This window comes from Bombus flavifrons, chromosome 9, assembly GCF_040668555.2.
Source record: "Bombus flavifrons isolate JBK064 chromosome 9, iyBomFlav1_principal, whole genome shotgun sequence".
Taxonomy (NCBI): domain Eukaryota; kingdom Metazoa; phylum Arthropoda; class Insecta; order Hymenoptera; family Apidae; genus Bombus; species Bombus flavifrons.
The window spans coordinates 10,935,028-10,946,604 of record NC_138450.1 but is presented as its reverse complement, the minus strand read 5'-3'; the positions used below and the strand labels follow the sequence as shown (position 1 = coordinate 10,946,604).

Here is an 11,577-nt window from a genome sequence, read left to right as displayed (position 1 = left end):
GAATAATTAAAGAAAAAAGTATTATTTCGCTATAAAAGAGATCAAGATATTAAGCGAATCTTTTTTGTCGATGCTGCATATTACACCTACCTAGCGAGCTTCTCTGATCCACGTAATTTCAAATCCTATCGACGCGACATTCTCATTAAGCCTCCAGTAAGCCATCATTTTTTCCCCACAAAATTGATTACGTGACCATGTCTTCAGAAATTCTGTCGCCACATTCTACTTTATTTTGTGCGGGGAAAACGAGTAAAAGACGATCCACTACATCTGCGTGGCAATAAAAAAGAAAAGTCGTAAATCTGCTTTACTTTAAGCAAATTAAAATTAATTTTTTCCTAAATCACTAAAATCCCTTGCCGTAAATTTAGGTATTCCGTATTTCAGCATAACCGGAACAAGTGTTTTTACGTAATATAAAGAAATTTCTCCGCGTTCGTCACTTTCTTTCACAGTGAAACACGGAGTTGACATCAAGTAAGTAATAATTCAGTCATTTTCAAACTAATTTGAAAAACTCGTGATTTATTTGAAGAAAATTCGAGGCACGTTAAACAGCCCGTTCTTTAGAAATTAACATTGACGGAGCTGTAGGCAATTGAAAGTCGAAGAGCATTGAAGAGCGATAGACACGGACACATAATTGTAGGCGCGGCGAAGATGCTTCGACCGTGCCTTTTCCATTTGTCGAGACAGCCAACGTCGAAGCATCTTATACCGTTCGTCCTCGTGGGCATTCCAAGCGGGAATTCTCGAAAGCCAGTTGTGCCGTAGAAACACGCGTCGGGGCTTGCCGCTCGCCGGTACTTTCGAGTGCTCGTAAATCCGCTGTTTTCTCGCTTTGTGTTGTTTTCGAGTGTGCCGAATTTTCTTGACAAGAGGCCATCGAATACCAAAGTGACGTGACTAAGTACTTGACCTCGAAGTCCACAATTCTTCTGTCAAATTCAAGTAAGTGTTGCTTTTGACTCAATATCTTTATTATTATTTTTTTATTGAGAATATTGCCACTTAATAAGAAGAAATATTCATGCTAAACCATAATAATCAACCGGATTTATCTTTCCACTTACTTCTTTATGGTATCTGTCCAATGACATATTCAGATTTCAAGGAAATATATCCATGTATATGATAGTATTTGTTTCGCATATTTGAGAGCTTTAACGAGCAAATCTATCGTCGAACATAGTTATTAAAATTAGTCTTAAATGTATCAAACGTGGTGAGAACGGCACGTCAATAAAGATTTTACGACTAATATTATACTCGTCGCATCTACAATTGCAATGAAGCGATAAATTGATTAAGGGTGAAGCAGAGCGTGAATCGAGAAACCGAGTGGCGCGTAACATGTAAAAAATTATATAGTAAAACATGGACATTAAACGATCATTGTAAGCCGTTCTTTGTGCGTTCGGGCAAAAATATTGTAAGCGATATATGTACATATTATTAACTTACCTTGTTTTTCGAAAGTCGAGCAAGACCATCTGTTGGGTGTCACTCTTTCGAAATCTTTTATTTTTCTTATTTTTTAGTAACATAGTTTCTTCTTTTTTATATACAAAATTATAAATACTTCTGAACTCTTGCAAATGTTGCAACTATTTACATTGTTGATCGACCAAACATCTTAGCAACCGTCTCGTTCCGTTGACATGGTTCGCCAGCAACGATAATCGCAGGTTTCGAAGCGGAAGCAACGATCTTCGCTTAACAGCTAATCGAAACAAAGAGTTGTTCGTGCAACGCTGCAACGATACTTTCGTTCGTAGAAGCTTACAGAATTCTCATTGAATTCGCATGAAGGTGTAGAATCCGATAAATGTTGGCGCAGGAATATGCAAGCTTAAACAGATTCGTGTTTGTTTTAACGATTACGATAAGAAAATTTCAGTCGTTGGAAATTTATGCATACAAAAAGGGCAACTACAGTGCCACGCAATTTTTCTCGTTCCTCGATGGCCAAATCGTATTCAACTTTCCAATTAACTGCGAGGAAAAGTGCTTGGCCTAAACTTTCTAAGCGGGTATCGTGGCATGTGGTCGCTAATATATGAATGAGATGTCTGTATGTACACGTCCGCGAGGTGCGAGCTCGTAAATGCGAGCTCATAAAATAAAGTTCCAAGGATTCGCGATATCGTTATATAATTGCCACGGCCGACGTCACGTATCGGTTTAGTTAGACTACTTGCGTAACCAATAACTTAAACTATTTAGGCTTTTTCACTACTTTTGCACGGGCAATTTAACGTCGGGAAACTTTTTCTTCAATTGATCTTCAGCTATAAGCATTCCATAATTACGTAACATATACGGAAAAGCAAAGTGCCACGTAAACACTGCGATGATTATCATGTAAATAGCAACCGAATGATATTTGCGGACCGCAAGCATTTAACTTTTCCACGCGGTCACTCGCGGTCAACATGGAGTACCGTTGCACGTTTATCTGTACTGTTGGATGTATCTACGCAACTGTTAGTTGCCGCTGCTTACACGGCGATGTACGGTTTCAGCGCTGCGAATGCCAGTCCTTCGCTAATATTTCTTACGATCATAAAGAAAAGAGCCGCCTGGTTGCCCAGGAAACTCCGTTAAATCGCGCGCTAAGCTTCGTGCTTTCCTCGAACGATTCGAACACAGACTAGGTTAATTCTCTAGCGGGATTCAACCGCCTACATAAAAATAGCGGGAACCACGATGCATATGTACATATTAATTTGAATATTTCATGCTTGGAGGACGAGAGAATATTCCGATTCCACAATCGCCAAGTTTTAATAACCGCGTATAACTTTCGACATATTCGAGTGTTTTCATTGGAATTATTTTAGTAAGATTTCTATCGGTCAGGCAATGGAACGTTGCAATGTTCCATCGCGCGGGCGCAGAGAGCCCAGGATTGTTGGGCAAGATTCTAGATCAGAAGGAGCACACGGAGGAGAGGCCAAGCCTCTAATCGATATTTCTACATTCCCATCGAAATTAGTACGAGCGAATAAACTCCTGCAATTCGATAATGCGACCACGAAATGTGATTCGTCCATACATACCGTAGATACGAAGGTCCAGGCCCATTCTGACCGTCTCGATACTTGTGTATTGCCGCTTCTAAACGCGTGTCTAGAACACCCATATACGTGTATTTCGTGTAACTGCCAACATTCCAGCTGGTGCATACCTCACGCAGCATTAGCGATTAATAGACATGACATAGCAGCTTATTGGCATGACATCATGATCGTAGTTGCTGTTTGATAAAGAAGGTAGCAAAGTAGGTGTCCTTTTTTAAGCTTCAGCTCACAACTGATGTTATCTTTTTTATATCCATCTCGGTTTCGTTGCAGAACGAAAGGTGTAAATAATTTCGTTTCAGTGTAACAGCGATAAAGCAATGAAACAGTTTTTCTCGATAACGAAAGTATTTTATGGATCTACCGAACGAGTTAATTTGCAAATAAATGTCAGCTCGACTTGCCTTTTACTTCGTTTCGCTCGAATGAAATTGTGGGAGCGTATAATTATTAACGATACTGCTAATTTATAATATTAAGTCGAAAGAAGAAGAATAATTTATTTTACGAACCTTGAATTTTATCTACCTTTCTAGATAAAATGTATACGATGTCTGTGCATCCCCGTAAATTCCTATCATTTATGCAGCACGTGAGTTTAAATATTGACACTTGCTTTCTCTCTTAAATCGAAAATATCCTCCATACTATTTTCACGCGTATAATGTTTTCTTTTAGTTACAAATTTCGAATGCTACGCATACTCTCCTGCTTATCTCCTGCTCTGTATAAAATGATGAATAAAATAACGCGAACGATTATTTTAGCGACTTAATAAGGTTTGAACTCTGCGATAACTGATTGCTAAATTAATTAAGAAAAAATAGAAAGGAAATAAAAACTGAACGTTTCACCGAGAGTTAGGTTGTAAAAAAAACAGATGCGGTATTTGAGAGATCTTGGATAAGCTTCCATAATTTCGTAGCACCTGTCTTTCAGGCAGGTTTCTTTCTGTACCTGCATTCCAGAGAAAGTTAACCGCCATGATTTGGCACGCAATCGAGGCGCACAAACAAACTTGTTCGTGCGTATATGTATTTCCATTGCCTTCTCATCTGGAGAGCTCTGTATTCACGAAGATTCTTTAAAAAATTGCAGGTGTTTATAAACTAAAGACAGTTTCTCTTTTCAATTTCAGATTAAGATATTTCATGCATCCATACATTATTCGTAAAAGCGGAATACGCGCAATTTTATAGCAAATGTATCAATTTTAAATATATTCGGACTTTTCATTACTACCACAGCGACGCGCGATCACATGTAACAAAAATAATGCATCAGTTGCAATCAATGGTACCAATGGAAGCGTTCGAAAGTATTAACTCTGGTCACATGGTATTTCCGTTAGCTTTTAGATGACAAAAATATAATTTATCATGTGTAATCGCCACGCACTTTCCTCAAATAATTTGCATCAGCCAGTGAACTCTCATATTCCGTTTGAAATCGAAGCTTATCATTGAAAACCAAATATCTCTCTGAATACTCCGAGCATCAGCTGAGTGTAATTTTCAACGATACGCTTTCTAGGTATATTGTTCGATACAAGAGGTGAGCATTTGCGGTTACTCGCGCGCGGAAACTCCAGATTTTTACGAGCCCTAGAGGAGAGACGATTCCGATACGTGACCATTTTCATGAATGGATAACTGACACGAAAGTCGACCGACAGTTCAAATCGGTTTTATTCCAAATAAATTATGCTCGCAAATTACTTCAAGAAATTGCTTGTGATGTTCAGTTGAAAATCGCAATTATCATACGTCCGTACTTGCAATCGTACTTTATAGCGTCTAGTTTTTCGAATGGCCTTTGATCGTTGCTCAAACTGTCACGATTCTTAAAATTAATATCTTGAAATATTTTTTTTGCAAAAATCGATGAATATTTGATCAGTGATTTTCATAATTGTGAAATTTGAAAGTGACTTACGTTCAACTTTACGAATCAAAACAAAGTTTGTTGCAACGATGACGATCGATGGTCAGCTGTGAAGAAAAATAGAAGCGGCTTTAAACCACGCCTCGCTGAACTCAGATACACTTTAGAAAGGCGAGTCATTGCGTTGAGCAAAAACCTTTCCATCGCCCTTCACTTTTCGCGGGAAAAACAGAATTTGCGATGTGTTTCGCCGTGATACCCTCGCGTAGACACGTTCCCGATGTTATTGAATCATTACAATTTATTGCATTATATTTCAAATACGAGTTCTTCCTTTCTATGATTTCGTTCGCGAAAACTTCCTTGATTTTACGGTTAGAAATCTCTCCAACTAACAGGTACCTTTTCATGAATAATTTGAGGAAAAATTATTTATAAACGACTTACTGCAATTATTTCGTCGCAAATAAGTGAAATCTCCATTTTCTATTTTCTGTATTATTAACAGTATAATGGAAACAAAAGGTATCTTTAATTGAATTCCATCCAACGTGTATATACCTGTTAGTTAAAAAGGCTTTTAGTATTGGGAAACTTCACAACATTTTGCACCATATTGAAAAAAATATTGCCGTGAAATCTTTCTGATAAAATTTTTTAGAGTATCGTTATATCGTCAAATTGTTATCAAAGAATTCAATTACAGAGTGAAACATGAAAATAGACTTTCTAAAAGAAAAAGAAATTCAAGTTCTTAGTTGTTCTGAAAATATGGAAGTTAACGAGAAACATTATGTTCTTTGCATAGCAATGCATCGGAGAATTGATTTCTAATTTATTTACTTTCACGTTGTTATTATAAAATGACATTACCCTCGACTACATCTTAATGTAGTCGAGAAATATATTTTATCTCGGGAGATAGTTAGACTACATAATGTCTCACCGGTATGAAATACTACTGCGAGATGTCAGTAATCGATGAACACACCGAGGCCATCAGCAATTCTTTATGGAATGAAATAACACGATCGGTTGACAATACGCGTGAAAATCCTTGATTTGTTGTATCGTCGCTGTCCGACCATTTCGCAGCAATTTCGTTGTCGCGGGTCTAGGTTAAATATACTATGCCTTATGGCATCATTATTGATTGATCGGCTGTCAACGGCATTCGTGCACAGAATTACGCTTCGCGGTGGATTTATACGGGTTGCGTGCCGCTATCGAAAACATTGATACAAATAATATCGATGTGTACGGAGTAAATTCATCGTAGAAAGATATTGTGCAATGAGGTTGAAATTTTAGCATCATGAAATCGAAGGGAGCAAATTTATAAAATTCCGTAAACATTATGGATCGTAAGAGGCGCGGATGTCATCCACATTCTCATTAAGTTCGATGACTCGGAGTCCATAGGTTTGTTAATTAATGTTGCAGATGTGAGAAGAGACTGATGTAATTTTCCCTAGCATATTTATCCTTGAACTACGTACTCAGGCATAGTTAATACACAGTATGTTTCGAATGATGCGAAGTGGTGAAATCGAGGTTGTAAATATATTAGTATGTGAAACTGCAATATGGAATTTAGCGCTAAGTTGTACCATAACAGCTATGAGAAACTATTTCGACGCATTGCGGAAGTGGAATGATCCGTATGATCTGGCTTGAATTGTACCGTAATAGAGATGTAACTTCTGCTTTGCAGATTGAATATTACTTGGCAGGATGGATGCTGAGACTGGGGCCATTTTGGCCCTACAAATATTAGCTCTCTGTTCGATAGCTGCTGCCCTGTTGGCCTACCTAATGCGGCAATCGAGGAACGCCACCGATGAGTACGAGACTCGTAACAAACTCCATGTACTCGTGACGAGCTGCGATACATCCGTAGGCCTGCAGATCGCCCTTGCACTTTACGAAGCTGGTTACAAGGTAATACCCGTTGTGTTTCCATACTTTGCGTGATCATTTTTCTTTCTAAAGAAATTAACGACGATATTACATAGAAATATCCTTTTTGTAAGCTCGATCAATTGTCGCATAGGTATTTGCTGGTCTATTGGATCCTTCTGGAAATTCACCATCAATGAAAATCGTTAGGGCGATAGAACAACAGAAAGAAAGGGAGGAGGATCCGACGAACACAGTTCAAGGGAACACGCAAGATCCGGAAATACGTGCTCGCGGTCGAATCGTACCATTGGAATTGGACTCAACGAGGGAGGACAGTTTACGCGCTTGTTTGGATGCAGTTAGGGCGAAACTTCCGGCTGGCGAAGATGGCAAGCGATTGTTGATTTAATGCGAAGATCGAACACGCCCCGTTCTTTATTCGATCCCGGTCATTTTTTCATAGATCTATTCGTTACAATCTCAATTACAAAGTACTGAACTTATTCTCGTCGATAGTTTTGTATCATATTTCGAAAAAAAAGTTGAAGACCCTTTAACGAATATCTCTAGTCGATGTTGAATGAACAGATGGGATACTTAATTAACCAAAAATCGTGTTATCTTGAAGGAAAGTTAATTAAGTTTCGCACGGTGTTCGAGTTTTGTTTCAGAAACTTTTCGCACTACCGTTCATCAATGGCCAGCTGTGTGCTCCAGGCTATTCATTTCGACTTTAAGTCGCTACCGTTTTATTTAATTATACGAATCTAAAGGCGCGTGCGAAATTTTATAAAGAATATTTAAGTTATGCTAAAATTTCAAATTGAAATCGTAGCCTGAGATGTAAATGATAACATCGACGTAAGATCGAAAATTGCTTTCGCAATGATTTCGGTCAGTTATTCATCTCGATATAACACTCACCGAGTTCCATCGTATAGTTAGGACACGAAGAAAACGGATCACATATAGCAGAGATGCATGGAATAGAGCTTTCAAATTTACTAACCGCAAAGATTTGATAGCTATCAAATTTTTCGATTTCCTAGAAAGTGCTTGGTTAAAAAGAACAAATCCAAGCTACGGCTACTGGCAACCGCCCGTCGAAGGAAATGAATCTATTTCAATTCATATTTCTTGCTTTCCATATTTTCGCAAACATCGGTTTATAACGCAATTATATTAGACTTGGTACTTCGATATGTATCGTTCCTCCTGTTTTTCAGTATCTTTTCTCTAGCAAATTCTTGAAGCAGATTGTAGTTCTCATTGCTAAGGTCCCATTAGCGTTCAACATCTGTATTAAACCTGGTAAAAATTTCGCAAGGACGCACTTCCATCTTCGCTGTGTCCGTCGCGTTGTCCAAACTCTCTACTTTACACTGACGTTCCAACTTTGTTCGACTACAGGTCTCTGGGCAATCGTGTACACTGGCGGTTTGGCCCTATCAGGTGCCATAGAGAGACAACCGAGTTCCGCGTGGGAATCGATGTTACGACATAACTTAGTGGCGCCACTTAGGACCGCGAGAATGTTCATTCCTCTTTTGCGCGCAAAAAGAGGTCTGTTTCAATTTTAAAGTTGAAAACATACACGTAAGATCTTCTATCCCATGGTAAGTTATAAAAAAACGTTTTTCTTTCGAAGGACGCATCATTCTGTTGGGCGATTCCACGACAAGCTACGGTACCAAAATTGGAACAGGACTGGTAGCGTACAGTGCGTCCAGAAAAGCTGTAGAAGGAGCGGCGGAAGCATTAAAAAGCGAACTACAATCCTCCGGGGTTGACGTCGTTCTCCTTAGACCGCCACCCGTGAATCCTCTTATTCTTTACAATTCACCTGTTCTCAAGACGTAAGATTCCAAATGTTATATCATAGTAACTTGTAATTCTACAATACAACGGTACAACGTGCACTTTGACATCGAAGTTTTCAATTTCGACAGTCGATATCTTTAAAGTTAAAGTGTGAAATGCTTTTATTTTCAGCTCCGACGTAGAGTCTGGAATAATATCTTCCGAGGGAACATGGACCGCGCCTGTATCTACACATGCCATTCAAAACTCATTAATCCCTGCACTAACGTCACCTTGCCCACGCATTTCTTACGACATGGTTGTCAAGACGAGGCTCTTCTGTAGATAAACCAATTTTCAATTAGTGAATGTTAACGTATACGCAAACTTTAATTAGTATTACGTCAAATTAAGTATCAGTCACTAATACCTTGTAAGACTAATAATATTTGTTATCCTAACATCGGTAAATTTTACACTACATTCATCTTAACCTTTTAATCTTAAATCATCTTGTTAGATGTATCGATGCGCGAGAGGCTTACGTTTTCAAGAATATGTACAGTTTTGTAATTAATACAATGTTAACAAAAACCTGTAATTAATTTCAAAGTCTCCTTTGTTGTCTCCTTCCGATTATAATCTCAAACATTGACATTACAGATGCAGAAAGTTTTCCCAGTCAATAAACTGAAATCAAATAACTTCTGTTCAAATATATGTACATGGCACGTTGGTATTGTAAATTATTTAGTTCCTATTACATAGTTGGTAATCACCAGAAACTATGTATGTATATTAGTTTCGGTAACGATAGTACCCATCGCGAGTTTCACGGGTAATTCGCAAGCGTCTGAATTAATAACGAATTTGCTTGTAACTGATGTGCAACTTTGAATTCGTGTAAGCGATAAATATCATATCCGCAACACGGAAATTTAAATGAACAATTTGCATTGTCAAGCCACAGATTAATACTGTTGAATTTCTAAAGTTCATTGAGTAAAGGCGTACGCGCAGTTCCCTTGAGTTACGCAATTTTGACGACTAAAAGAAACATTACTCAATTTCTTCGTCGCTAGTTCCGAAAACCTGTTTCGTAAATCATCGAGTTATTGCCGAATCGTGTGAGAATTAGCTAAAACACGAGCAAAACTATATTTGAAAAATATGCCTCACGGAGATATGCACTGTGCAGAAAATATTATAAAGTTGAGTATTATTGTCGCATGAAACCCTATCCTAATTAATCATCAGACCGTGCATAATCTTTTTCCGATACCAGAAACAAAAAGGGTACATGAAAGGTTGACGAATTAGAAAACTGTAGCTTCATCTGCGTTCCTAAAATACATTTACATAATGGCATGGGATTTTCAATAAACGTAACGTTAATGCAACTTCGATGATAAATTCGTTAATAATTCATAAGGCAATTCGTCAAAAATATTTCATTGACCAACATACATTAGCAACATACAACGGTGATAATCATTAAATCAAAGAGATATATTCCTAGAGAGAGGGGAGAAAGGAGGAGAGGGTATTTGACTTTACATCGAATCGATAGATTACAATTCAGTCAGGAATGAATGTATCATGCGAGCGAATGCTGCGCGGAAATGCAATAAATTCAACAATAAACTGTATTGCCATGCTGGGATGCGGCTATTCAGGCGACATATTGACACTCGTTCGCTCTATCGTCGAAAACACGCAATTTATTACTCATTAATCTTGACAGTCTAATTTACGTTATTGATCGAATATATGATAGGACGATTTCTTCAATGAAATTGAGCAGAGTCAACGTGGGAGTAATTGTAGCTCTATAATTCTAGAATTATCGCAGATTTTCGTGTTGATTAAATCTACTAAAGTATCGGTAATGCATTTGCATATACTTGAATTTGGATAATAACGAGCGCAACTTCGAATTAAAGTTCAAGTTTATGAACGGCATGCGTAAATATCATCGGCTGGATCGTATGATTCAAGTTTCAAGTGAAAAATTTGCGTTTCGTTAGCAGATCGTTCCAATCGATTTTTTGTATATCCGGACCATGAAATCGCCTCTGCAAAGGTATTTTGAAACAGGAAACCTGAATTTCTTGGTTCGCCAAGTGTTTCGAAATGCATTTTTGTCAAGCTTTTACATCACAATATAATTTCGATGTCAATCCGTGGCTGGCTATGACGAAAACTAGAACTGTAACTGCAACTTTTAAAAAACATTCGGTCCAGCGAGCAATACTAGCTTTGCCTCTCACTCTATTGAAATCACTGACAAGCTATGACAAATAAATTAATGCTTTAATGAGTTCTTTCTTTCGTGAGCTGAACGCTCTTATAAAATAGGATTTTTGCGATCCAATAATCAGTCTATTCGTGATCCTCCACAGGAGCAAATATGGCGTTGATACAGGTGAATACAGAGGATACAAGTGTTGGAAAGTAGCGGTGAACGCATTACGTCTTACTTGAGATTATTGGTGAAAGTTAGTGTTGCGATTATTGACACGTTTACTTGATACAAATTCGTTGAGAAACAATTAAGCAAGGATTACAACGCTGGCAACTTGAATAGTTCGTCGAACGAAGGAATGCTGGCAGACGGGTCTAATGCGATCGATCGTTCCAATTTCAAGTTTCACCGATGTTATTGATTAAAGAGTGGGGCGACGTTCCGTAAAACGAATTACGGGATCCGTGACAAAGTATTACAAAGTCGTAATCGTAAAGTAAAAACGCAGCATGTTCTAGAAGTCTTTATGCGATCGGGAAAATCGCCTCTGCGAGTCTGTTCCGCTTATCATTCATATTTCTGAGAAAGAATAACGGGTTCTCCTTTTGCAATTTTCTACCCAGAATGCGCGACCCTCTATGATTAAAATGAATTTCTGTC

At 38.1% G+C, this 11,577-nt stretch overlaps 1 protein-coding gene across 1 annotated transcript; it reads left to right on the top strand.

Annotated features, from left to right (window-relative positions):
* The first annotated feature begins 679 nt into the window (after nt 1-679).
* On the top strand, nt 680-10,689 carry LOC138183134 (uncharacterized). Its single transcript, XM_069119718.1, has 6 exons — nt 680-954; nt 6,685-6,911; nt 7,024-7,261; nt 8,283-8,435; nt 8,521-8,728; nt 8,865-10,689. The coding sequence occupies exons 2-6, from the start codon at nt 6,705-6,707 to the stop codon at nt 9,019-9,021; spliced, it is 963 nt and encodes a 320-aa protein (XP_068975819.1). The 5' UTR covers nt 680-954; nt 6,685-6,704; the 3' UTR covers nt 9,022-10,689.
* The last annotated feature ends 888 nt before the right edge of the window (nt 10,690-11,577 follow it).

What these genes read in the sequence shown, in the direction of transcription:
- LOC138183134 (XM_069119718.1), top strand. Translation starts at nt 6,705, where the DNA reads ATGGATGCTGAGACTGGGGCCATTTTGGCCCTACAAATATTAGCTCTC. An exon ending in TCTTTTGCGCGCAAAAAGAG is followed by an intron (nt 8,436 to 8,520) that starts GTCTGTTTCAAT and finishes TTTCTTTCGAAG; the next exon opens with GACGCATCATTCTGTTGGGC. An exon ending in AATTCACCTGTTCTCAAGAC is followed by an intron (nt 8,729 to 8,864) that starts GTAAGATTCCAA and finishes TTTTATTTTCAG; the next exon opens with CTCCGACGTAGAGTCTGGAA.